Source organism: Channa argus, chromosome 24 (assembly GCF_033026475.1).
Source record: "Channa argus isolate prfri chromosome 24, Channa argus male v1.0, whole genome shotgun sequence".
Classification (NCBI taxonomy): domain Eukaryota; kingdom Metazoa; phylum Chordata; class Actinopteri; order Anabantiformes; family Channidae; genus Channa; species Channa argus.
In genome coordinates this window covers 3,753,536-3,781,456 of record NC_090220.1, presented here as the reverse complement: position 1 = coordinate 3,781,456, position 27,921 = coordinate 3,753,536, and the positions used below count along the sequence as shown (strand labels likewise).

Here is a 27,921-nt window from a genome sequence, read left to right as displayed (position 1 = left end):
TCTGTTACTGAACCTCTTCAAGCTGCATTATATAGACAGTGGTCTTCTAGCTGTCAATCAGCAATGCAGAGGCATGTGCGCCTGCACATTATAATCCAACTGCTCGTGTCATGCAAGCATCATGTCTCACTGGGCTATGATAAAGCATCACAGGCAGACCATACATACGTGGTGCTAGACAGTATTAACTGCCAGTCTCATCCTCTGTAATGCCTTCTTAATAAGCATGTCTATGCCCTACTGGCTTATGTAACGCAGCATGTCATAGTGCATCTACATGTGGCCCAACAACTACATCAGCAACATACTTCTCTGGTGGCTTCCAGCACTGTAAACACTGCCACGGACACAGATTATGTATGCAAGCATGTCTGTGTAATGCAAGATTGTTTTGACCGAGCATTATATTTCAATACGTTGCCGCAGCAGTAATGCAGTACTATGGGAATATGGTTGAATTACTGCAGCTGGGCAGATTTCACAGCTTCCCATAGATTACCCGGAGAGCTGATGGGACAGTCAACAGATGTAGGAAGTCGGGAAGAAACTGTGACCCCTGCTGTCTGAATAAAGGACTGCAAATAACTGCATGTCAGAAATGCTAAACCATGTTCTAAATTCCAGGAGATAAAGTTTCATATTTTTGCATGCACATTAAAATGAAACTAAACAAATTAGAAAATGTTATTTATAGATCTTTTTTAACCACTATTTTAATTGTTGTTCTTATATTTTTATTGTACGCATGGAAACTGTTGGGAAACAATCCATACATATACTGTATGAGTGCTTCAGTACGTATTAGTACTTCGCTGTCCCTATTTAGCCGTAAGTTCAATCCCAGTGTATTGTGAGGTGAGCAGATAATCAGATGCAAGGAAAGAGGAAGCAGGTTGTGTGCATGGGTGTGTGTGTGTGTGGGGTGGGGGTGTGGGGGGTCGGGATGGTGCTCAGCATTATAAAAAGGCTTTCTCCATCTCCATCAGATTTTGAACCACAGACAAAACGTATTACCTCTCTCACCTGCTTGAAACACATGGATGGGAAGCTATACGAATCTCTCAATACGCCCCACTTGAAGAAATACATTTTCATTGAATTTATAGTTTGAGCAGGCAGGTCTTAAGTGGAAATGTTCTGCAATCACCTCTAAAAATGTGTAACGTTCAACATATTTTCAGCAATTATTCAACTGTGCAGGTAAATGAGGAGGTTTGAGTGATGTCTCCAGTAAATACACCCTGGGTGGTCTCTGTAGCTCGGCAGAGGTCTGGAGGTAACATCAAGGTCAGTTTCACATAATGGGGATAATTACATTTGACTATCGATATCAGTAATGAAAAGGGACTTTGGCCGCTGTGATAGGTTATCATGAAAATTTACTCTATTGTTAGAACATGTTAGATCTTGGGCTGCTGGTGACCAAAGCCGTTATTGGTCCAGCGGTTCGGTCCTAGAGAAGATTCCTAAATCTCTTTTATTAACCAGCCACCCCTCTGTCCTCTTCGGGCAATCTTCTGCTCTCTTTCCACTGTCTCCTACCTTTCCCCTTTTGTCTCACACTCTTCCCCACCCTATTGCTCTCTGGTCTGATTAATAATGAATGAAGCAGATCATCTATCGATCCCCTCTTCTTTGTGTTAGCACAGCAGAAGATATCAAACCTGTCAGAGGATCTTAAAATAACTCTGCAAAGTGGTGACAATGGAAGTCGAAGAGTTTGTTAAATTGAGTGTAGGGCCTGGATTTTTTTGTTTATGTTGGAAAGACGTGTTGGGCAAACGGACATATTCTCTGAGGAAGCATTAGAGTAGTGGACTTAGCTTAGACTGCAAAGTCCCGAACTGCCATTTCAGCCAAAGGATGATGTCTCCCTGTAAAGGAGAAAGGTGATGATCTGTATTAAGTGTGAGATTGAAGGTCTCTTATACATTCTCAGTGTACACTTGGCTTTTTATTAAAGCTTGTCAATGCCAAGTTGTGATCCTCTGGCCCTCCTGTGTTGTCCTGATTCTCAGAGAAATTCTCCACTCAGCCATTTCTGCCCTGCTGCTCTCACTTAATCAATCAAGTAGATTGGCTTTGCTCTCTGACAGGGGAAGGACCCTGTCGAGACCCTGATGGAGACTAAGAGAGATGTATATCTGTCTCTATTGCTTAATATCACCAGTCAACATTAAGCAGGGCTCCGTAGTCCTAGCTGAGGAGAGAGAGGGAGGGGAAGTGCTGTTGGAACAGGATCGTTTTTACGAATAGCTAGTGCTGGATTTGATCCAAGTTTGCAGTCTTGATTTTTTTTTTACTGTCTATGTAGATTAAGCTCCTCATAAACAATTGACCGTAAATGAGATTGATTAATATTTATGGGAAAAGTCTCTTTTGGATCTTTTTATTAAAGGCTAGGGAAGCTGGTTTTCTGACCTTGGTGTACCTCTACAGCAGGTCCTGCAATTGGATGTCAGGAATCATTTACTGTGGTGCAAAGTAACTTAAGTACTTTTTCATGTATCTGTACTTTTCTTAATTAGATTTAAATATGCTTACTTTGACTTTTATCCCTCTGCATCAGGAACAATCTACATCTTCTTCTCATGCTTATTTGCCAATATGACAACATCTTTCCCCTCTGCCCCTCTTTCTATATTTCTTTCCAGGAGCACTTCACTCCAGAGTGTAAGTTCAAAGAGAGTGTGTTTGAGAACTACTATGTTACATACTCCTCCATGCTCTATCGCCAGACCCAGTCTGGCCGCTCCTGGTTTATTGGTATCAATCGTGATGGCCAGATCATGAAGGGCAATAGGGTAAAGAAGACCAAAGGAACCGCCCACTTTCTGCCTAAAGTTATAGAGGGTTTGTGTCCTTTATGTCACTTTGCCGCTATTTTAACCAGTTTAAACTGTTTATTAATCACTTCTTTAAATATTATGCAATAGCCTTTATCTTTGTCTCACAGTTGCCATGTATAAGGAGCCATCACTACATGAGCTTGCCAATGAACCGGTGAGTCCCCTTCGGAAGACAGTGAAGACATCAGATTCGCCTTCTCTAAAGAATGGACGGAAAGAAGCTCCCAAAGCTGATGCCTCATAGCACAGGAGAGTGAGGGTGGAACAAAGGGCAGCGGTGACACTGGGAAAACAGTCGCCCAGGGGCGGCTGAAGGAACGGCCGTTACTGGCCACCACATTCCAGAAGTGCACTACAGGATGCCGAGGGAAAACCGCCATCAACAGCCAAGGCCTGAGCCAAGAGAGCAGCTCCCACCCCCTCACCTGTCACCACAGAAAGAAAGCCAAGAACCCGAGCCAGAACTGCTACCACCTCACCCCATCACCGTTATTTTTCTCTCTTGATGCACAATGCTTTATTTCTCTGTCTTACACGTCTTCTTTGTTTCACTGGCAACTTCTTTTTCCACAACGTCTTTCAAGTAGTCTGTTACTGTACTGTATATTCATCACTTATGCAATTCCAATGCTGACTCAGCATCAAAATCTTCTCCCATGGCCCCCTCTCTTGAGCCTTAACGTTGGTGACAGTGTGGCTCAGCCAGCTTTCTACCCACCCTCTGCCCAACAGCTAAGCCAATCACCAAGGTCAACTAGTGAGCTACTTTCAAGAGATAAGGGTCAGGTCACAGGTCCTAGTTGAGTATATGAAATAGTATATAACATCGAAATTAATAATAACAACCACTTTTCTTCTCGTTATTATTTTGCTTTGTGAGCTTTCACAAAGTATTTCAACTAATGAAGCATTTCATGGCATTATTGACCTCTTAAAAAAAAAAACTATAAAACTATAAAACTATATATATTGAAAATCATTAGGTAAAATATGTCTAACATTATAATATTGTTTAAAACCCATGGTTAAAAAATATAGCTCTGAATTTTAGAGTTTGGGGCAATTAAAAAGTGTCACATAAAATAAACATTCTACGTGGAAAGATTAGCCATAATTAGATCTTAAATTAATAGAGGTCTTAATCTAGACCCTTATGTTAAAGATCAAAACTCTCGAACAATATTTGTTCCGACAAGCCAACAGATAACAGATCTGACTCATAAAACATTTGAGCATGAGTTTCGGACTCTGTTCTCCACCAGGTTACCACTTGTTCTTGCACTAGCTTTTCAAGAGCTACAAATGAACAACTGGCTCATGTTTAAAATACAGGGTGGATCAGAACTCATGTCACCTGAAAAAGGAGCTGCGGTGTGTACTTTACTCAGCATCTGCTGTCAGCTTAAAGCCAAACATCAAAGCCAAAAGAGCCTCTGAGCTGGAGCACTTATTATTCGGAGGATGTCTGGGTGCTTATCCACTCACCAGCTTCATCAAATCACCTTGAACGAATCAGCCTGAAAAAGTTTCTGAGTGAATGTTTTAAGTGTGATTTAATTCCTGTGTGTGGATGTGTGTAGAGTATGATCCCCATATAGAGTAGAGTATGGAGTTCTCATACCATGTCCTTTAGCCTGGACACCACAGGTGATACCCATCTACCATTGTACTTACTTTTAAGAATCAGATTTTTTAAAAACACACTACAAAAGTCATGTAAATTATTTAATGTTTTGTTTAGGCACAAAAAGCTTATGTTTTAATTTGCAAAAGGACAAATATGCCACGACGTGTCTGACATTGGGGCTTCTAAATGGGAGCAGTGGTGCTATTTTAAGTACAGTCTGCATTTTGGTGCTGTCTGCTCTGGTAAGCCAACCAGGGTAAAAATGTCACCACAGTGTTCAGTCTAAGTGTGTGTGGATACCACCACTGAACTCAGACAGCAGTGAGTCCCTTGCTGCGTTGGAGATGTGGAAGGCAAACTGTACAAAACACTGATTATGGTCACTAAAAAAACAAGTTCATGGCATTGGAGAGGGTACGTGATATTAATGGTAACATAATGTGAAGAGGGGTTACAGAATGTGAAACAGGCCTTAGGATGTGCTCTACCGAGGGTGACAGTAAGTCTGACATTATGTGCTGAATTGTAAAGAGGTCAGCACAGACAGGAAGTTATTTGCAAAGTGTGAAGGATTAGCAGGTGTATTCTTGAGGAATGTCGATAAGAAATTTCCGCAATAAAAGTCAGCAAAATCCTTGGCAGGGTTTTATGCAGCATGTTGATATGATAATGAGTAAAAGACAATGGTGCATGGAAGAAACTTTGCAATTTATAACAGGGGGTCTACGGGGGAAATTAGTTGGAGGGCTTTCCATTTTTTTTCCATTAAGTTGTTTTCTCAGCTTTTGCAGGGAGAATATCCTTAGGTTTTGTAAACCTACGATTCTCTATTTGCTATGAGTCGATTCTCCCCCCACCCTAGTGCATTCTGTACTACTAACCACTGTACAAATTAAAGAGTGAGCGCATGAGGCTTGCTTTAGCTGAGCTGCATTGATACAGATTTCATTATCTGTGTGTTCCATCTTCATGCCAGTTCATATTTCAAAAAGAGTCAAAAGTCTGTTCTATAAACAGGAGACAATTGGAAATGCAAAGCGGTGACTGAGTGACAGCAAGGGAAGCTTGCACGACCAAATCCAACGCAGCAGACTGATAATTACTTTGATTAGCAATTATTTTCTCGCTTATTGTTTTGCCTAAAACATGTAAGAAAAAGTGCATTATAATTTAAATAGGAGAGATTACTTTTGCCAAAAAGGCCAATTTGTGTTGACTAATTGTCGCAGGATTACTTTACAGTGCATTAGCAGATACAAAGAAAATTATCTTAAAGAAATTAACCTTCACAATGACACAAATGTCACTTAATCCGTTTAAATATATAAGTGAACCAAATTCCTTCTTGGATTTCATATTCACTAAAATCCTAATGCTTCTTGCCCTAATGTGGAAGAATGCCACAGTAAGTTGTGCAATGGTGATAATGCAAGTAGCCAGACAAGAATGAAAAACGTTAATAAGTCTGAACCTGAATGTCAAATGAAGAGCAAAGCAGAAGTAGAACATAAGACAGAAAGTTATAACAATGCATATGAAGTAAATGATAGGTCAAAAAGTAAGTGCAATAAAGGTAACAGAATTAAGTTAAGTGAAATTTTAAGAAGAGGGTAGAAAAACAATTAAGGTCTTTGTTGTAGTAGATTGAAGACAAGAAGGTGTCGTGTTTGGCCATTTAGAACAACAAGGTGGTAATTTGGAAAATAAAACTTGTGGTAAAGTCTTTGTGCCCACACGAGGAGATTCTAAGTTCTAATCCTTTTCCTTCACACATCTCCTTATCCACATCCCACAGTATCTACAGCCCATTAACTTTCTTTTCAACAATAGGTTTCTACGTAGGCCTACACTCAGTGTGTGTATAAAGTCCGTGTGTCTATGATTAAGAGTAAGGTAAGACAAGACACAGAGGCAAGGAGAAAAAGAAAGGACATGAGACTTAAACAGTGATCGATGGCCTCAATAAAACACAGATGAGAGAACCAGCACCCTGTCATGGGTGCAAAAATTTCCCCAAGGTCTGCCGGAGACAAGGAAATCCATTTGTTCGTAATGAACCCCGAGGCCAGTTGTTTGAGTTCTACCTGTAAACTCAAAAACAAAGATGCCAGTTGGAAAAGTCCAGGAAAAGGTTTTTATTTCCTCGGGCCTCGTATGCCAAGTGGGAAAAATACTTTCCTATTGCTAAAAACTGTATGAAACACAGCAGAAATACTTTTAAATACCCTTAAATTGCAGTTTTGTTCATTTTTTTTCTCTTCAAACCTACATTTCCCAAAGAGTTAATCATTCGCACTTTACAAGCACTGGGCATTGGTTAAAACAGTTAAAGATTATGACAAGCAACCAGGGAATCCCCTACTTTATCAAAGTTAGTGGGACCAACAATATACCAACATCCAGGGATTGTTATTGGAACAAATGTTGATTTGTTACAAATAACTAAACAAATAACTAAAGACATTTTAATTACACAGAGTGGAGTGTAAAAATACCATGTTTAATTATGTTTAAATACGTGAGACTACCCTGAGCCTTTGAGTTTAAGATTTTACAAAGTATGTGTGTTGTTACTACCTTTTTAAATATCTTTTGTAAATGATTCAAAAATAAATCCAGAGATCTCAAATCTGGCTGGAGTGCAGACTAACAGCTTGTCGCTGTCATCAACCAGCCGTATCTGTGCTCTGTTCTCATATCCTGCAGTTATTTGCATTCGGTGGCAGAGCAGCATCATAAATACTGCTGCTCATAATATGCATATGAAAATAATGCATGTACAGTGCAGTTGGTCAGATTATACAAACAGAAACTGTGTATCATAGCTCCCTCTAATGGAAGAAGTTGGATGCTAAAAGGCACAAAGAAACACAGGTTTATTTAGAACTCTAATTTTAGTTCATTCCCTGCTGTAGGATGACCTAAGGTTCACACTGTCTACAATTTATGATGAGATGCCACCATTGAGATCCTGCTGTAATGCCAACATAATGGCTTCCTAATGTGGTTATGTGGCCTAGTTTATGTGCAACACTTAAATTGGATTGGTGCTCACCTATTGAATTGTTTATCACAACTATACCTTCACTGTTAGTTGCTAGTGGTGCAAGACAGTGTCTCGCACAGAAGAAATGCATCTAGTAGTTGGAGATTAACTAATTTCTGTTCGGTGGCGACTGCATTACACAACCCATTAAACTATTCCATAAATTACAGTCCAAATGCACGTGTCATGTTCACTATCCTCAGGATTTAAATATGTAAAGCATGACACATTTCCAATTAAATAAGGCACAGCCCAGTAGCCATGTCTTTTAAGAGTATTATTCTCTGATATTTCTCTTGTTTTAGTGTGTTTGAGATTTTACTAGTGTAAAAGATGTAATTAATTTCCCCTTAATTTCTGTAACATGCCAATTTGACACTTGTCCTAAATGACTGGAATGCTTCCATGTTACATGTATGCAGTCTATATCTGATGCACTATGACAGGTGTATCTTTCAAAATGTTCTAAATAAGCATTGATGTTTTGTATTGTCTTTCAGTTCTACTTTATCGTGTTCTCCTCAGAAGGAGACGGATGTTCACTTCAGATGTTCTTTTCATTGTATTTGCTCAATTTTATCTTTGGCCAGCACTGATGTATCCATACTGATTGGTCCAATGAGTGAAGTCCACCCAAACTCAATGTGCAACTGTGATCCAACGTGGAAACGGCAGGATTACAACTCCTAAAACCAACATGTGTCCCAGCTTTGACCTTGGTGGTCTCAAGCATTACTGCTACGCAAGTCTTCCAGAAAGTTCCCACAACCTCTCTCTCCTCCTCTTATATACTTTGGTTCTGTTTAAACCAATCTTGTTGTCTTCCAATGAACTTAAAAAGAAAAAAAAAAAAAAAAGAAGCCATAAATAAAGATGGGCCTTGGCACTGATTAGCAGAAAAAAAGGCTTTAATCCGTGTTTTAGACACGTGTTGGACTCCTTACAATAAGAACCAAATGAAGCAGCGGGAACATTGCATTGCCTTTTTTAATCAAGCGGCACAGCAAGAAAAAAAACGACCAGCAATATGCAAGGAAAACTACCAGCCTGCTCTCAAGGAAGGGGAACAAAGCCAGCAGTTAATAAACTACAATCATGATTTGTGGGCTACAAAGGCAATCAGTGGTCTGCAAATTGTCTGAAGTGACGTGAATTATTTTGCAAAGCATGCATATGTCACTGTTCTTTGGCTTATTAGGGATGATCCCCTCTCAGTATCTACAGAGACAAGCCCTCAATTCACCCTCTCTCCATGTTTGCCATCAGACCCGTGTACATTTCTACAATTACTCCTGCATAAATTGAATTGAGATGTCTTATTCTGGAATATTATTCAATAAAATAGCATATATTTGTATGATTGTAAGACATGCCCTTTGGTGTATTTTTCCCCTCTTTCCTTTGAAACCTGTTCAAGATGCTCAATCAATTTCTTATTTATTCAAGGCAAAGAAATTAAGGTCTGTCCTTCCTCTTTCTCGATTTCTTGTCACCTAAGGAGACGTATGCTTTGTAAATAATCGACACACAGCTACACGTGCCACGGTTTGGAAGCCCAGTGATGGTTAAATGACGTATTAACCTACAAGCTATAGGAGCCATGAATTCTACTTTTAAGAAACTGACAGTTTTATGGACACTGTCAGTAAGATGACAGTGCTATCTTCAGTTTATGGTTGAGGGCATATCGGGTGGTGATTCTACAGTGAAATACATTTCATTAAGTGTTTCTATTACTTCCTACCCTCATTTACGGTATGTATATGGTTAAGGATAGGGATAAGTAAAATTAATGTTGGAGGTACAGATGTTGGTCTTATAAAGTGAACATAGCCATTTTCTGCAGATTTTAGCAAACACTACTGAAACGGGGATAAACAGCACCAGCTACTGAGCGTTTGCAGCAGCAGGAGAGTCTATTAAGATATGAATGCAAGTTGCCATATTGAACTGCACTATAACTGGCCAAAAATGTACGACAGGATCAATTATTTCTTTCATTCAGTCGCATGGGCATCTTAGTGAAGCAGTGTACTCAAATACCCTAAATGGCAAATGTTAAAAGATAAATAAATGCACCAGAGAATAATAACAACAATCGAACCCAAACATGTTCAGTACCCATCAACTTAAAATACACTAAATGTTGCATAAAGTCTTATTCAAAACAATAATAAGTTATCGTGCTTTAAAACCAAGAAATGGGAGCCACCTTTCTGTATAGTGGAAACCTGAAAATGGTCTGTTTGCATAGACTTCAGCTTTTAATCTCTATTTACCTCAGATTAAGTGATCTGTGTACATATGAAGAGTGACCTGCAATATTCTACTTGCAGCCTGTATGAAAAACATGCTATTTCCCTACTAAAACATAGGCACTGTTCTAACTTATGCTGCAGTTTCACTCATGAACACCCACGGGTGAGTCAATTAAGGATGTAATCAGCTCCAGAAAAAAAAAATTATCACCTGCTGCAGAGGAACATCAAAGGACACAGAGCAACTTGCTCTAAGCGCAACACAAATACAATTTTGGCGACTTTCTCACAAAACGCTCCATTTATTATCCAAACCAACCACTTCTGTCAAGCCTGAGTCACACTATGGCGCCGACAAACAAACCCTACGAAATTAGCATACAACCTTTAGTGGTGGTTATATTGCAGTACTTGCTAAACTTCACAGGTCACCTCTCTCCTCCTTTAGGGTCACTAACATACGCAGGCCTACCTAAACTAAGCTACAAGCGGCCGTGAAAACGCAGTCACGGCTGAAAATCTGCAGGATATGGAAGGACTACGAGTACAAACACTTCCCAAGGAGCTCGGACAACAGCCAGTCCTATAACCTGCGGCCTCATTAGCGTGGACGGATGAAAAAATAGGCCCCTGGACACAGACAGGTAAAAGGCCCCCATCACTAAAGCCCAAGGTTCAAATTTATGTTATTTATGTTAATTTTTAATTTGGGGGGGGGGGGGATTTAAGGGCCTAGATTTATGGTCATCATATGTCCCTTTTGATAATATATATATATATATTTTTCCTCATGTAGTTTACATTTTTCGATTATAATTTGGAAGTTTTTGGTCTGTTTAGCATAATTATATCCTATGTTTTTTTAACTAAACAATGTTATTTTAAAACTCACTGACTGATTAAATTGGGCCTGTGTCCAATAGGCCCTTTCACCAACCATGCTCATCAGTTGTCATCATTGTTGAAGTGTGCAACTATTACATGCCATAACCCTGTGGCAGCCTGTGTAACCCAGTAGAGATGTCTCTCTTGCACATATTCACAGAAACTTATTCCATTATGACACATGTGGGTGGCTGGCAGACTTGATGTTGATGCATCTGTCATGGAAAAGGAACAAACCTCTTCTTGCTTCACTCCACAAGCAAGAAAGATCTCAGTGCAGATTGCTGGAGAAGCACATGATCGTGATTGTAACCGCTGGCCATCCTACGCATCATCACAGGGGAATGCTGGTAGTGGCAAATGTGAGTGTTGCCATTGCTTTTGCACCATCACATGTATCACACGCTTCTACTTTTTAACACTAATTGCACAGGCCTTATTGATTTTGTTATTAAAAGCGGGCACCACTCTGGCCTTGTATAATTGTTTTACTCTTCTATCACTCTTTCATATATGACATTAATGCTGTAATAATTATGATAAAAATCCTTGAACATGACTACAGAGAGGTCATCTGTCAGATAAATCCATATTGAACATCAAAGAGTGAAAGTAAAAGCTGCTATTGCACATTTAAGCCTATATTTGCAACATACGGTACATGCTGCATGAATAAGTTGAAGTTTCAGAACTGATAGAAACAATATACCAAAACATTTATTTAGTTTGATCTACTGAACAGTCATCTGTCCTGTCAAAGAACCAATATTATAAAACAAAAATGTATTCGATGGATGAATAGATGTAATTACTTCTCACAACTCAGCAGTTGATTAGACATTACAATCTCTCAGTGATATCTGTGGTAAATAGAGGATGGCTCATGTCCCAGAGACTGGAATAATTAAGCTACAAGTCGTAGTCAGAGTAGCATCTGATCTGGCTGATTATTGTGTGCTCTGGGCTGTCACTGACGTTCACAGGGAATTCTGCTCAAATCTCATGGAAGCATGACTCGAGCATTTATATAAGATTATATTCGGCAAACCCACACATAGTGGAGCAGTCTGGGCTCACACTGAATGGAGCTTTATGTTTCTTAATGTAGCAAATAAGGATTAAGGCATTAAACCAAATATAGTTTTCATGAAAGCTGGAGGAACCAAATACCCTGAGTGTGTGCATGCTTTCATCATAAGCATCCATATGCTAAATTTGGACAAATATGTTGTGATTACAAGCATGGAGGCTTAATGTGCCTCTCAGAATGTTTTCTAACTGAACTGGTTTTTCAATGATTGGCATCAGCATCAGACAGAGGTCACAAAGTCATAGTATATTTCATTAATTTCTACTTTGGAACAAAAGTAAAAAACTGCAGTTACATACACTCACATTATTAGCTACTGTTCACCTGCTTGTTAACCCACATTTTTAAGAGACTTTGAACATGGCATGGTTGTTGGTGACAGGGAACCTGGTCTGAGTATTACAGAAACTGTAAACACACCACAACAATCTCTAGGGTTTAAAAAAAGGATCTGAGAAAGAGAAAATATCTAGTGAGCAGCAGTTCTTGAGGCGAAAACGCTTAGTTGATGCCAGAGATCAGAGGAGAACTGTTTCAAACCAATAGAACTGATTAGCCACAATATTACCCGTTTTATCAGGGGTCAGGGGTCAGCATAGGAACTGGTCTGTTGCTGCACAGACAGCTGCAATGCTGTGTTCTGACTCCTAAAATAATTTACAAAAATCAAATGAAAATGACTGTCAAGTTCTAAACTACACTGTGTCCCTGTTGTTAATTATGCCCCATATTTCACAGTTATAGACAAATACAGCTACTTTATTCACATCTGTGTATAGTGTGAAAAGAGTAAAGTTCATAACAATTTGCAAATGCAATAAACATCAGTAAAAAACAGATTATCCAGGTAAAGGTCGAAGAGGGGCTGGAGCTGATCCCAGCTGTGAGGTGACAGTGGTGGCTACTCTGCCATGCACACAGATTATAATGTTTTAAAATTAAACAGAAACTACCATCTACAGTATATACCTATTTATCTATCTATATAGTCCTGTAATCACTGCAAAAAGTTTGTAACTTTTTAACATGCTTGTAATGTTGCTGCTACTTTAAGGTTCAAATGCAGTTCTGGTAAGTGGAGTTCACACCTCAGCTATAAAAAGAGTTTATTTTCAGCTTAGAATGATCTTTAAACATGATTCTTGTAGTCATTTTTTTTTAAAAGAATGTTAAGATCATATGAGTTGTTTTAGTTACTGACCGGGGCAGAACCTAAAATGGCTGTACATGTGGACTTTACTATTTACAGTAACCAGCAGATGGCAGCAACATTTTTGACTTATGTTTGGAGTTATGTCATGTAACATTTTGTTCAGTAGATTGATGGTACAACATGCACAGTCAGGGTGACAGGATTAAAATGAATCACTATCGTGACCCTGAAAAAACCCTAGTTCATGAGTTAAAATACAAAAAAATAAGAAATTTGGGGGTAAAAGTAGTTAAGTATAGTTAACCAAATATTGTATAAGTACACTTTTGAGATTTTCGGTATTTATGTTTTCCGTTCGTCATGTTTCAAATTCACCGCATTTTAAATAATTTTAATAACTTAAGGCACATGTTACTTATCAGAATCATTTTGTAAAACACTGCATACTATATAACTATATAAGTCACTATTTATCCCTAGTTATATTCCCTAAAATTATAATTATTAGATTTAAACCATTCGATCATGAAAACTCAACTATTAACATGATATCTACTAATTTTCAGTGTAAAATGTTCCATTAGCATTAATGGAAAAGACTTTTAGCATTGGTACTTTAAGAATATTTTGATAATACTAATACTATTGTACTTTTTGACTGAAGGACTGAGCATCTCTACACCTTACTTGATAGTATGACTAATTTTATGATGTCAACATTGCCTGCGATTCAACCTAAAAACAACATTTCTTAAAAGCTATAAATACTTGTCTGTTTTTTTGAGGCCAAGCTGGTTCTCGAGTCACCAGTTTAATTCAAACAATCAAACTTCAGTTGTGTGAGAAATTGACTTTGGATTAAATGTAAATAGACTGTTGAAGAGAACTATGAATGCTGACCTAGGTTGAACACACCCTGTGATAAACACAGAATGGTTCCATTCTGTATCATCTGTTTAACATGGGGATGAGTCATTGGACAGGTCAAGATACTTGTGACACTAAAAATATTTACTCCTTACTTTAGGTTTCTTACATATATGATGACTCAGAGCGTAATCGTCAGTATCAATTTGAAGACACAAGTATCACAGCACTTTCAAAGCCTGGCTATCACTACTGTTGGCAGGATAGTAAAAGTGTGCGTGAAACTTTCACATGCCTGGACATGCTAGGCTTGCCTGTATATGAATATTGTTACATAGGGGCACATTTAATGTTTTAAAAAACTGCCTAGATAGTAACAAGCGGCCTATAAAACCAGTCTGACTGGCGTAGTGACTGAAGCAACCCCCACTGTAAAGCTGTTGTTCCCAGGCCTTCATTCTGCTACGGCAGAATGGGAACAACAGCTTCAAAAGCGAAACCGATTCTTACGTTCAACTTTTAACCACACTAACATTTTAAATTAAACAAACGAAATGTGCAGCAGATGCAGCCTTTTAAAGAAATCAGATTTTAAAAACAGAAATGCTAAAGCCCCGGGATTTCCTAGTCTCGTGTTGTCGCGGTGAACTGTCATCTGAGAACAGCAGGTATGACCTCGAGGCACAGCGCTCCTGATAATACGGTTTCAGTCTGAGCTTCCGGCATTACGTCTTAGATTCACCTTCTTGTTGTGTGTCAGCAGCGAGGTGTTTGTTTTGATCAGGTTTGACAGCGAAATACTTAGTTGTAGTAAGTGTGGGGATGGTGGTGGGGCCCACATACTGCATGATCACACAAATAATAATGATAGATAAAGGCAAGTTAACAAAGGTTGAATACTGGTTAAAAAAACAAAGTCATACATGCTAAGTATTAAGTAAGAAGTAAGAAAGATGTGGGCAACTATTAAATTGTATTAAAAACACAGTAAAGATTGGAGCACAGTGACAAAAACACATGTAGTACTTTCTTGCTCTACTGTTTATCTCATTCACTTTTGGGAGTTTCAGGCTTAAAGTGCATTGAACAGTGTAACACTTTAATACAATACAGTTTCACTTCAAGCATCAGGTAACTCAGCAGATAAGCCGGTCTCTGCTGGAAGCTGTGACTCATTCTCTGCTGCTGAGGAAATTCTGGTTACTGGTAATAGTTTCTCTGAAATTCTACACTTCTAGTGTGTACTGTACAAGACAATGGTTCAGGAAAAATTTGTTCTGCAAAGAAATTTCTTTGTTTTTTGGTATCTGTTATTATGAGCATTGTATATTAATAGCGAAGTCAGCCAAAACAACAAGTTGGAAAGATGTGTAAAACATAAATAAAAACAGAATGGAATGATTCGCAACCCATATTCTATTCACAATAGAACGTAAATAACATATTAGATGTTGAACCTGAGACATTTCAATAGCTCATTTTGAATTTGAATCTCAAAAGAGTTGTAACAGGGTGTTTACCATTGTGTAGCATCCCCTCTTTTAACAACTGTAAACGTCTAGGAAATGAGACCAGTTGCTGGAGTTGTAGCAGAGGAATGTTGTCCCATTCTTGTCTGATGCAGGATTTTAGCTGCTTAACAGTCCCGGGCCTTGCTTGCCGGATTTTTTGTTTTATGATGTTCCAAAGGTTTTCTATTGGTGAAAGGTCTAGACTGCAGGACTGCTTCCTGTGAAGCCATGCTATTGTGATGGATGCATTATGTGTTTTATCATTGTCTGGCCGAAATAAGCAAGGCCTTCCCTGAAAGAGACGTTGTCTGGATGGGAGCATGTGTTGATCTGAAAGCTCTATGTGTTTTCAGCATTGATGGGGCCTTTTCCAGATGTGTAAGCTGCTCACACCATAGGCACTAAAACACCCCCATACCATCAGAGATACCGGCTTTAAAACTGTCCGCTGATAACAAGCTGGATCTTCCCTCTCCTCTTTAGTCTGCAGGATATGGCGTCCAAGGTTTCCAAAAAGATTTTAAATTTTGACTCGGCTGACCACAGAATAGGTTTCTTATTTGTCTCAGACCATTTTAAATGAGCTTTGGCCCAAAAAACACGGGCGTGTCTCATGCAGATAAGATATTGGGTAAAGTCATTGAAGCAAAGACTTTTCAGTATAAATGAACGTAGAAAATAATAGAAATTACATAAAGAAATCTAATGAGAAGTTGTGACTTATACTCATGAATAATTAGAATGTCATAATAACAGGATCCATTATTACACTGAGCTTAAATCTTCTCCTCTAGCTTTATTTATCTCGGTTAACCGTTCACTTGAATCTCAGAACCCATGAGCCACTTTTCAAATGACTTCAAACCTCCATGTCAGAGTGGAGCTCCATTCAGTTGTGCTGACCTTCAGCAGATAGAGACTAGAATATAGAAACTAGAGTAAGTGAGCCATTTTATGTGTCCAGGTGTTGAATTTAATTTCATAATATGGTATTTAATAAGAATAATTTTTGAAAAAGCTGAATTAGCATTAGATGGTAATTGAAGAAACAAATGTAAACACACTGTATGATGTTTACATAAAATATATAATACCGTATATAAGTTTACCACCAAGACAAATTAGGTAATGCAGGGTAAAAGCTCTTTTTTTCTTTTTATTATGAGGATGTAAAAATTTACAAGAGTTGAAAATTACATAATTAACTCAAATAACCTGCAAAAATCACGAATTATCAATAATTAAGGAAAACTCTTTCACCTACCGCAATTTAAACAAGCACTGCACTTTGTTAACTTACTGTAAATTATGATTGATATTGAAATATACCATCTTTTTGTTTCTCTCTTTAATTTGCAGAACTACCTTTACCATCCCACCTAACTTCCACTGATGTTACTGCAACTTCCTATTTTTGGATCATATTTACTGCAGTAGGGGGATTCATAGATAAAACCTAACAATTTTAAGACATCAGGGTGAGAAAAGAATATAGCCTTTAATTGCTTCACATACAGAATGACATCAGTAAACAGACAAAATAAAATGAAATTATTTATCTGTGGTTTATCGGTACATATTTCTAAAATTAAAATGTCTACAATAAATGGTAGGTTCAGTAATATTAGCTACAGAACTCAACCTCTCTATCTTATATTCAGTATAGGTTTTAATTCTGATCCAATACATTAGCCTTATTAATATGTATTATGCCAAAAAAAATGTATTGGGTAGTTTGTAATGGTTTAGAGATGTAAAAGATGTGTGTCTCGTGATGGCTAAATGTACATAGAATTTTTTTTAAGAATTACTTAAATTCTTAAAGGAAGGACATATTAATAATGAGCATAATACAAATCAAATCTTAATAAAGCAAATTAACTACTTTTTTTGTTTCGTAATCATAAACAACTAGTGGTTCGTCGTCGGTTCAACCTTATTGAGATGTTTCATCATAGTGATAAATGTCAGCGAACGTTTACTTTGCTTATTGTATCACGTGTAAAGCAGTATTTTACCTGTCCATGAATGTATCACGTATCTATGAGCAGGACTCTGTCTTGCAGGAAACACTTGCATCATGAAACTTCAGGTGTTTTGCTGCTACGAGTGATGAGTCGAAACTGCGTGCGCATCCCCGCCCACCTGCCACAGAAACTGCCCTAGAAAAGCGCGTCCCCTGTTACTCACTCCCCATTTAAGGTGCGGCTGAGCAACAGGTGCGCGAGGACCCATCGAGAAACCCCGCACATATAAGTAGAGCGATTGTGTGCTAACTTATTTTCGAGTAGCTAAAGAAATAAGTACATAGGTAACATCAGAAGAAACTACTTTGGCGGCAACGCAGTAAACTTTGCTGAAAACCCGCTGAGAGGAGTCGGGGGGCTTTGTTACATTTAGAGCAAGTGGACGTCGTCTTTGTTTCTTCGAAGTCACCTGATTGTTGAGGAACTACAACAGCTGGAAATGGCGAACTCCGGGGTACAGATGCTGGGCTTCGCCCTGGCTCTTCTGGGCGTTATAGGACTGATCGCTGGCACCATTTTGCCCCAGTGGAAGATGTCCGCTTTTGTTGGCTCCAACATCATCACAGCTGTGTCCATGTATGAAGGACTGTGGATGTCCTGCGCCTATCAGAGCACAGGCCAAATCCAGTGCAAAGTCTACGACTCGATGCTGCAGCTCAACAGTAAGTAGCCTTCATCTGGTGCCGCTCGGTTCCTGGTTGAAAATATTCGTAGCCTTCGTAGTTTTTCTGTGCGTTAGTCTAACAAATGGGCCCAATGAAGGCCACATTTCATCACCCTTGTGTTTCTAATTGGTTTTTAAAGTGTGTGTTTTTATTGACCTATAGAATTACCTTGAAAGTAAAAAATTAAGTTTTTAATTACCGAATCTTGAGCTTTTTTCTACAGTGGCTGACCTGCTTTGCCACTTCTTACCTCCTGTAGTTTGACATCACTGGTTTAAAAAAAAAAAAAAAAAAAGCCAAATGTTTAAAAAAAGCCCCCCCTACCCCCCCCTTTGGAAAACTGGCAGTTCCCACCCCGAATGTGGGAGCTGCCTTACACAGCTCCGGGAGTTAGAGGGTTAAACGACACCTGTAGGAGCCAGGAGGCAATGGAAGTTAACACAAAATAAAAAAAACAAGTTTGGCTAAAGTTTGGCTTCCCCGATAATGTCAGGGCATATGTGTATATATATCAAATACAGCAACACTTTCATTATTAAAAGGTTAAACAATTACAAAAGGCTCCACCTCTGGGCTTTGATGCGTGGCAGTAAGTTCAGGGAAATGTTTTAAACTGACCTGGTTATTCATTTATAATCATTTCAGCCATAAACTAGTCTCTAGTAGACAGTCTAAAGCTGTCTTTTCTTTTTTTTTTTTTTTTTTATGACTTCTGCATGATCATGGATCATGGTCAACAGTAGTGTGACCTTTGGAGTCGTCATTGTACATGTTTAAAACTGGAACGATTTTTATAGGCTTCCCTCAGGCATAAACTGCCTGTACAGCTTTGAATAAAGGCCCCTCCCTTTGTTAACCTTTATTTCTATTTGCACTTGTAGCTGCAAGTTACTGGGTGATTGTAAGCTCAAACTTCTCATTTTGCTCCAGAAATCCTATGCAACTATTTCATTTATTGGATTTTACTTTATCAAAACATTTGATTGACTATCTCTGAGCACAATGTGTCTTATCACCTGCTCAAACATGAACACAAACCCGGTTTGATAAAGGTTGTGTAATTAAAGTTGTGGTTAGATAATAGAGCGAGTGACCAAACAATGGCTCATGATTTCAAAGTACCTGCTTGTTTACTTTCATCAAACACTGAAAGTTTGGGAGGACTTCCTAGTTAAACGGAAGAGTGACATTTAGGTTTCAACCTGTTGGTTGAGGGATTAAAATGCCCACCTGCTGAAAAGTGGGCCCAGAGCGCCTGAAATTGGGAGTGTCTTCCTAATCATGAAACCTGAAACCTTGTTAGACCTGTTTCTCAGTAGGACACATACAACGTTCTCCCCTCCTGCCCCAGCCTCTCGCTAGTCTTCCGGTTAGAGCCAGTTTCTGTGGCATGTCGTTATAGGGAGTGGCAGCGAGACACAAGAGACAGCCGCACAGTATTGCAAAATCATGTGATCACCCGAACTAATTTTTCAGTTTAAGTTTATTTTGTAGCATTCCAATAAATCTGTCATACCTTAACCCTTGTGCATCAACTTTTACAGGTTACATATTTGCCACAATAACTGATTAACCCTTTTGTCTCCTTATCCAGGTGCCCTCCAGGCATCCCGTGCTCTCATGGTGGTGAGCATTATAGTAACTCTGGCTGGCCTGGGTGTAGCTTGCATGGGGATGAAGTGCACCAATTGTGGCGGAGATGACAAAGTGCGCAAGTCCCGCATTGCTATGACTGGTGGAATTATTGTCGCGGTTGGATGTAAGAAGCTTTTACATTTATTTTTTTTTCTTTTTGCATTTTATTCCTGGTTTCTTACGTTTTGCTGACTTCATCTTTTTCTCTCCCTCAGCTTTGTGTTCTATTATTGCTTGCTCTTGGTATGCTAATGACATCATCCAGGCCTTCTACAACCCTTTCACCCCAGTTAATGCCAAGTAAGTTCACGATGAGTTTTGTCAAAAATTTGTATTGCCCACCGAGGCAGGTGCTGCTCCACAATAAGCTGAACTCTTTCTTTAGCAGAATAATGTCTCCAAACATGTTCCTGTAGATGTTCTTTAACCTCTCCCCTCAGATACTCCTATATCCAACTATTTGCATGTGTGCCAACACTCATCTAATGATGAATGTACTGAGTGTTTGTTTGGTATTAGTTTTGACTGACTGTCTTTCTCAAGGTATGAGTTCGGGGCTGCCATCTTTGTCGCCTGGGCTGGAGCATTCCTTACTGTAATAGGAGGTATCATGCTGTCTGCATCCTGCCCAAAAGGAAAAGGCACACCTAAGTATCCCATCTCCAGACCCCCCAGCAGCAAGGAATATGTTTGAACAGGACAAGACTCCATGTTTGATGCTGAAGGATCTCTTTGACATTCAACTTAGTTCACCTCAAAGAATGAAACCTTGAAAAGATGTGTCCCAGGAGGTTTTTATATTTTAGGTTTTAGTTTCTTCAGGGGTCACCCTGTAACGTTACTGTATATTAACAGCGGCATTGAAGTTTCAAATGATAGTGGTTTACTAAGAGCTTTTTGGCCTTGCCCTTTTCTGGAAATGCAGTGTGTACTTCCTGGTTTGTATATTAAAATGATGGTATACCATCAACTTATTTGACACCTGTAATGAACAAAGTTAAATTGAAACACTTACTGTTGTGCAAGTTGATTTGCTATAAGACATTTAGCCAAGCAATAATTTAGTTTCCCATTGTACTTCTTTCACATTGTATGTTAAAGATAGTTCTACATGCCAGCTATCATCTGAGAAGCAATTTGGTACCATTGTTTTTATGTATTTGTGCTTTATTTATGAGCAAAACAAATCATTCAGTACCAGTGTAGACTATTCAGTTTTGTTCTGGTGATTATTGTAACTATATAAATGATTGTTGATGTTGTGAGCTGTTTGTTTTTCTGGTTCTGTAATGACTTTGTGAATAAGCTTCACTTTTGCTTTTTAAATTAGTCACAATAGCCGTTGCAGCATGCATGCATTTTATTTTTTACTTTTTTAATTGTAATTTCCAAAGTGTGTATATATATAATAAATGTTTGACTGTTTGTCTATGAATTGTACCTTTTAATGTGTTCTTTCTTAATATACTTATACAAAATGCAGTTAGAGGTAATTTCCAAAATACACTTTTTAAAATGACACCTGGCTGTAGGAAGGTGTGTGCTTGAATTATAAGATTTGCACAAATCCCTTAAACTTTAATAAACCAGCTTTGTCCTGGTTGCAATGATAAGAAAAACTGCTTAACAAATGTGGTGAAATTACATAATTGAGGTTTTCCTCAGATGTACAGTAGATATCAGGCAATTTGAGATACTAAGACCTGAGGGGTCAAGTATTTTCCCATGAAGGCAGGAACCAGAAGTCAGCACAGCTCTTCTTTCTCTCTGGCTGGGAGCCATCTTACTTTAGGTCAACAGTACACGGCATCATAATGGCCAACAAAATTAAAATGGCTTTGGTTTTACTGCCACCTTGTGGTGCAAACATCCAACTTCTGTTAGTTTGGAAAGTTGTGGATATACTTTGCTGACCCAGGCTCCTTTTGGACATTTCCAAGCTGTTACACAAATTGGTGTGGACCATTTTTTCCCTAAACCCCCTTATTTCTCCTGTCCTTTGTGTCTTATGATCACAAAACTTTATCAATCTTGTGATTTGCTAGAAACTATGAAAACTGTAGTTTTCATCCTATGTTCTCAACATGCTTGCAATTCAGGTCAGACCATAAAAGTAATATTAATAATTTCACTAATGTGACCATAGCATCTGTACTCAGTCTGCTTTTGTCCTTGGACAAAATAACTTCTTTCCCTCTGTGATAACAGGAATTCTGGAAAAATCCCTGCATATAATGATAAAAATTATGGGTAGGTATATTATTGACCATTTTCAGAGTTTAATGTGTGTCACTGCATACATTCTGACCACAAACCATCTGCTGGCTGTTGTAATCTGTTCTTGAAAGTATCATATAAAACCAGGTCAAAAAAAACCAAAATCAATTGCTACAATCAGCAACTGTAGCTTTAAAGGGGAAGTGTGTTGTCTCAGATTACCACTTTGATGCTGCAGCAATGAATGAGAGCTAACTGAGATGCAGTGTTCAAAAGATTTCTGACAAGGAAACAGCACTAATAACTGCTCCTCCTGCCACATCACCCAGTTTTCCACTTTAGCCTTTAGCTTCGTCTTAACCAAAGCTCGAGAAGTTGCATCTTTGCTAAATAGTTGTTTTAAAGTAGTACGAGTCATTACAACTTGCAGTATTAAGTTGTACTATAACAATATTGGCAAAACTGATGAGCATGACAAAATTGCACTGAAAAGATTCTGCTCATAAACACGATGTACTTTTCTTTAGCCATTAGCAACAATAATAAAACACGTACAGTATTACGTCATCAGGTAACTGCATAGCTATAAAACAAATGATCAAGGGTCACAAAATGCAATAAAAACAAAAGGTTTAAATAGTATTCTCAAAAAACTAAGTAACAAACAAGTGGTTGGGGATTTTAAAACCTATTGATTTATCATTTACTAAATCTGAATTAGAAGGGCACCAAGCAATTAACGGATAATATAATAGTATAGAATGGCTGAGCACACAAGTTTTGCAATTGTAATGCATGTGGGGGGGAAAAAAACAAACATGCTTCGTCTTGAAACATTTAATAGTAAATAGACTGTTGAACATAAATCAGGGAAAAAAAGTCACATAATTGCATTAATCTTTATATCGTGTAAGATTATCACTTATCAATTCAGAGACAGGAACAGCAGCTCTACATTGTTTTTATTCCAAATCAATCTTGGGGCAGTCTGTCCAAACCCACAGCCGATTTAAAGTCACACAAACTTCTTTTCTTTACAACATGGAATGATCTTCTGCTTTAACAGGCCTCATGCACCTACATTTCCATTCACACAAGTGGTTGAATAAGAACAGAATGTGTTGCATTTAACAGACCGATCCCCACATATTCTAGTGAAGACAAAATAGGCTGTTTATTTCAATGATTTGACTGAGCCTTTATCTTATGGCTTAATACTCTACTGCTCGATAGTTTTTATGGACGGTAAAACATATGCAACACATACTTAATTCTATCTGACAGAAGAAAGCAGGCCATTTATTGTCATGGGTTCCCCCTCTACAATTCTCACAACAGCTAATCATCAGAGTCACTTCAAACAGACAGTAAGTCAATATTTTGTCGCTGCTGTTATGAGCTGATACTAAAAGTGGACAAAGGATGTGACCATGAGTTTTAAAGGCTTGTTTTATTTGCTGCTGAAAGTGAATCTGAAGTTTTTTGAATCTGCTTTGTTGCCTGTTGGGCTTTTAATTGTGTAATGACCTAAAAATGTACTTGGGTGTCAATTAGTGAGACTTTTATTTACATTTTACAGATGTAAATTAGTAAATTCTCCCTATTGGTTTATTTAACAAACCAAGTAATTTCTCTGCCCCAGTGAGAGGGTGATGGAGTCGGGAGGAATGCAGCACTAAGGTGCTCTGCCACCACCCACATCACTAGCCCTCTAGTCTCTGTATAAATGAGGGCAGGTAGAGCTGGACTGAAAGACTAAATCAACAGTGAGGCACTGAGTTTGGCTTGAGAGAGTTTGAGAGGTGCGATGGGTACAAACGAGTCATAAAAAAATAATAAAACTACTGTTATTTAGACCTATTTAGAATCCTTCACTGTCTGTCTCCACTTCCACAGCTCGGCAACATCCTAAAGAAAAAATAAATTAATTAATAAAAATATATTTTCGTCTTGAATTATCCTCTTGACATAAACAAGAAATTGCTTCTACTTTAACAGTATTCTTGTGCGATACTTAAATGTCAAACGTTAGTGCCCCCTAGTGGTACGACAAACGGCTTACTGCAACAAAGACTGGATTGGTTTTGGCTTTGATTGTCTTTTTAAATATAAAAAAGTATTACCATCACACAAAAGGTCATGTAAAAAAGACCCGTAAAATACCATCTAACATACCAACACAGCAAACAGCACCTAAATGCTAAATACTCTACCTTGGGGTCTGAGACTTTGTAGCCATGCTTCACAAAGTTCTCAAATTTGGGCTGAGCTTTAGGTAACGTCACTCCCTGTAAAAAGAATTACAATGATTGGTCAAATGTACACTTAAAAGTTCACACTCAAATAGTACATTTTAAAACCAGAGGAAAGGATAAACTTTAGCTTTAAAAAGAAGCTTTAAAAGACACCAACCTTCTTCACTGCCTCCATCATCTTGGCTTTAACCTCTGGAAGTGTTAAATTTGCCTTAGGAGTCGGAGGGGTTTTAGGTGACTTGTCACCCTTACCTTTAGGGGTCTTGTCCTGTTATGACAAGTTTGTACATCAGCCAAGAAAAAAGGCTTTGAGCATTACATTTTAAACTGCAGAGATTCAACTGAAGAAAAACTTCAGGGTCAGATTTTTGATGTGGTTTGAAATAAGACTGATTACTGTAACAGTTATCACATACAAGGCACATGCTAATCAGCAGGGGAAAAAAGAAGTTCATGTAAATGAATTCACCTGCTTTGCAGCTGGAGTATTGGGTTTGGAACTCTTGCCATTCTGTGCATTGGCTTGTTTGGATGGTGTTTGCGGGGCTGCTTGTTTCGGCTTAGCCTGTGAAATAATACGCAGCCTATATTAATGACTACAAGCGAGGCAAAGGTCTTTCAGCTGGAACTGCAAAAACAGTAACAGTTACTTTACCTTAATAGGTGATTCTTCCTCTTCACTCTCCTCCTCATCATCCTCATCCTCCCTGTGAAAAAACAAAAAGTTAATATCTGCACTGAGGATCTGTTATGAGCCAATAAACTTAAAAATCTGTGCAGGACTGTTGATTTTAAAGACCAGTATGGCATCAAGAAATTCTGAATTAAGCTTTGCAAAACTGAGCACTCACTCTTCATCATCCTCATCATCCTCCTCGTCATCGTCCTCATCATCATCATCGTCGTCATCATCATCCTCCTCCTGCTCCAGGTCCATTTTCATTTTTTTCTGGAAGCACATAAAACAATTGGTTTCAGTCGATTTATTTTGGACAAATGTGGAACCAGGTCAACAAAGGATGCAGTACAAACCTGAGACTTGAGCGCAGGAGATGAAGCAAGTCTTTTCTTTGATACTTTGACATCTTCCTCCTCTTCTTCCTCTTCATCATCCTCTTCATCAAATGATGCATCAGCCTCCATCACTTTGAAAAGTAATTTAACAATGTTAAACAGAGGCCTAAAACACTAGACACTCAGTGATATAAAAACTTCTGGTTCGCTTTCCAGGCCCAACATTCCTGTAAAAAATACTCACTGACAAGGTGTTGTCCACTGATATGGATTGGACCAGGACCTGCCTTCAGGCGGAAAATTGCTGGGGGTGTGATTGTGAAACCGCCAAGGCAAACCTGCAAGAAGCAATCAAATTAGTTGTTAACAGTTAACAGTTGTTAACATTCATGCTACCTGGATCGGGAGTACGTGCGTATACTTTTACTCACACTTGGGAGGGTAGAGGGCTTGAGTGAAACTAGCGCGGCCTTGATCTTCTGACCTTCTGTGTCTTGTCCTTCCACCTCCACCAGGTGAAGTTCATCTTTTGTGCTGGGGTCCACACAAGCCTAAAAAGAGCAAGACAATAGACAACTGTGACTACTGATTTGGGAGTAGTTGTAAGATTTTTGCCCATTTTCATGTGTAAAAAACTGATATACATGCATACTGCACCCATACGATCACCTCAATATTGTATTAAGATCCTTTTACTTTAATGCTGACAATGAAGCATTCCTGTGAGACGCCATAGAAGATGACTAACCACATAAGCTTTAGTCAACGGAGGATGTCAGGGCACTTACCATCCTTAGGTCTAGCTGATGCTCAAAGTCGTCATCCTCAGGATTGAACACCACTTCCTTCCCAGCTTCAAGAACACACCCTGATTAAAAAAAAAAAAAGCAGCAGTTTGAAGGTTGAAGCATGAAAATGTTCTGATTTTAAATTATTTAGTTTAAAAAGAAAAGGGCTCACAGAAGTGAAAAGTGCTATATTTCAAATGCACACAAGAGGGAGACACACAAGTAAGCAATATGAATTGTCCCACATGAACTTCACAAAGTAGACCCTCTTCATTTGAGGGAAGGATTTCTGAATCATTTGATTTAAAAAAAAGGAGCCAAATCTCACTCAGTCTTTTTACCGAAGATAAATGCCAAGTGTCTTCTTATGTCCTATGGCTTTATGACTTGACTTTTGTAAAGTGATGAAAGTATTTTGCTGCAGAGACAACACTTTAACATTATGTAGTAAATTTGCTTAATCTCTAATGTCTGAAACAACCCCTCAAGCTATGTCTTTCCTAACGTACTAATTGTTGGGACTAAAACATTGCCAACTACTGGCGGCATAGGTGGTTGGAAAATATTTGGGGAAAAATGCTTTCCAGAGTTATAGTAAGTGAAATATAATGCAATCGTATGAGCCAAAGTCAACTTACAAAGGCCATTTTAGAATGAGTTATGGTATTGTGAGTTAAACCTGACAAGATACATGGGATAACTTGTTAAAATAATGCACATTTAAATGTTTTAATGATGCCATCACCACGCTGGGACAGAGTCAACAGGTAATTGGTCTACATCACTGATCCAGAGGAAGTGACCGCAGTGCACATGTGTCTGAACCCACGTTGAAATGCTTTTTTGAAACGAGCTAAAGACGGTCTGGTTAGACGGCATGTTAAAGTTAGCAGTTCACCAAAATGATATGGAAATGAGAACACACAAGTATTTGAAAGTCTGGTGGCCAGAAAATGCGTAGTTATAGACATTGTTCCGAAAACACGGGCGCCGCCATGTTGATGGTCGAGCACGTGTTCAGCTTTAAACACTGAACACCGCGCTGCTCCAGCAGGACTCGTTCAGCCTCCTGCTACAGTACAACTCCTCATACTGCTAAATTATAACCCTTTTGCTGCGCTACAGGAACAACAACTGTCAGTTTACTTCCCATTTTGGAGAATCATGTCGAACTTCATGCGTTCTTGTCCCGGTGTTTGCTGTGAGTCCAGCAGTCACGCACGAGGACACAAATTATTTCTTAAACAAAGTCTTTATCTTACCGTAAAGAAATGTCTGCGGTGCCACTGATTCTTCGTCTAAGCCGTTCATTTTTTTTTTATCTAATTTTCTTTTTTTTTTACTAAAATATGATGCTGCTGCTTCTCTGCGGTGCGAACAGACAGAAAGTACCCGACCACCTCCAACTATCGTGATACTCCGCCTCCTCTCGTCTTCTTCTTCTTCTTGTTCCTCCTAAACGATGTTTTACGGCAGTTGGCCTCCGGTTGCATTACTTCCACCTTCTGACTAATTCTATTATTGCATTGTGATGTATCCACGTTTTCTTTCAGGACCTTACGGAGACACGTTAATCTCAATCGGTTCCCTCGGTTTTTTCAATATTTTACCGGTAGTTTCTTCCAGACCAACGTCCCTTTGTCCACGTATCATCTCTTCTCTCCCTCCTGTTTCTCCTCCTACTATAGTAACTTCTTTGTTGTGTAATAAGTATGAATGAATCCCTTATGATTCAACAACTTCATTTTCTCAAAAATCAAACTTGCAAACTTTGTGAGGTACCAGTTCCAATACTTTAAATTGCTAATACTGAAATCACTGCATACTTAAACTTGTCCTTGCTCTGTTCAGTGAATAGCCAAAAATATAGCATAGACTGCTGTATACAAGTAATTATTTTCCATTCTTCTTCTCTGCTTTTGCTGAATACAGAGCGACAGTACACTGATGATAGAAGTAATCAGTGCAGTGATATTTAAGATACATGTTGTAAATAACTTTGTAACAAAGTTTACATAACCTATACTGCTGATA

General features: G+C 38.6%; 3 protein-coding genes across 4 annotated transcripts in view; 2 read left to right on the top strand and 1 right to left on the bottom strand.

Annotated features, from left to right (window-relative positions):
- Positions 1-8,882, top strand: part of fgf11b (fibroblast growth factor 11b) — a 36,180-nt gene extending 27,298 nt beyond the window's left edge. For both annotated transcript variants that reach the window (XM_067494726.1, XM_067494725.1), the window contains 2 exons: positions 2,655-2,853; positions 2,957-8,882. In XM_067494726.1, the coding sequence (XP_067350827.1) occupies positions 2,655-2,853; positions 2,957-3,093 (336 nt within the window). In that variant the 3' untranslated portion in view covers positions 3,094-8,882. The remainder of the gene's footprint in view (positions 1-2,654; positions 2,854-2,956) is intronic.
- Positions 8,883-17,472: 8,590 nt separating this feature from the next.
- LOC137109057 (claudin-7-B-like) lies at positions 17,473-21,048 on the top strand. The gene is made up of 4 exons (XM_067494394.1): positions 17,473-17,975; positions 19,573-19,737; positions 19,829-19,913; positions 20,157-21,048. The coding sequence occupies exons 1-4, from the start codon at positions 17,753-17,755 to the stop codon at positions 20,305-20,307; spliced, it is 624 nt and encodes a 207-aa protein (XP_067350495.1). The 5' UTR covers positions 17,473-17,752; the 3' UTR covers positions 20,308-21,048.
- A 1,604-nt stretch (positions 21,049-22,652) lies between these two features.
- Positions 22,653-27,317, bottom strand: npm1a (nucleophosmin 1a). The gene is made up of 11 exons (XM_067494393.1): positions 27,150-27,317; positions 25,888-25,967; positions 25,531-25,650; positions 25,344-25,437; positions 25,118-25,230; positions 24,937-25,034; positions 24,741-24,792; positions 24,555-24,650; positions 24,243-24,353; positions 24,044-24,118; positions 22,653-23,738 (listed from the first exon to the last, which is right to left on the bottom strand). Exons 1-11 carry the CDS (start codon positions 27,196-27,198, stop codon positions 23,688-23,690), a joined length of 939 nt encoding a protein of 312 aa, XP_067350494.1. The 5' UTR covers positions 27,199-27,317; the 3' UTR covers positions 22,653-23,687.
- Between the last annotated feature and the right edge of the window lie 604 nt (positions 27,318-27,921).

What these genes read in the sequence shown, in the direction of transcription:
- npm1a (XM_067494393.1), bottom strand. Translation starts at nt 27,198, where the DNA reads ATGAACGGCTTAGACGAAGAATCAGTGGCACCGCAGACATTTCTTTAC. An exon ending in ATCAGCTAGACCTAAGGATG is followed by an intron (nt 25,651 to 25,887) that starts GTAAGTGCCCTG and finishes TGCTCTTTTTAG; the next exon opens with GCTTGTGTGGACCCCAGCAC. An exon ending in AGCCCTCTACCCTCCCAAGT is followed by an intron (nt 25,438 to 25,530) that starts GTGAGTAAAAGT and finishes TGCTTCTTGCAG; the next exon opens with GTTTGCCTTGGCGGTTTCAC.
- LOC137109057 (XM_067494394.1), top strand. Translation starts at nt 17,753, where the DNA reads ATGGCGAACTCCGGGGTACAGATGCTGGGCTTCGCCCTGGCTCTTCTG. An exon ending in AATTATTGTCGCGGTTGGAT is followed by an intron (nt 19,738 to 19,828) that starts GTAAGAAGCTTT and finishes TCTCTCCCTCAG; the next exon opens with CTTTGTGTTCTATTATTGCT. An exon ending in TTCACCCCAGTTAATGCCAA is followed by an intron (nt 19,914 to 20,156) that starts GTAAGTTCACGA and finishes GTCTTTCTCAAG; the next exon opens with GTATGAGTTCGGGGCTGCCA.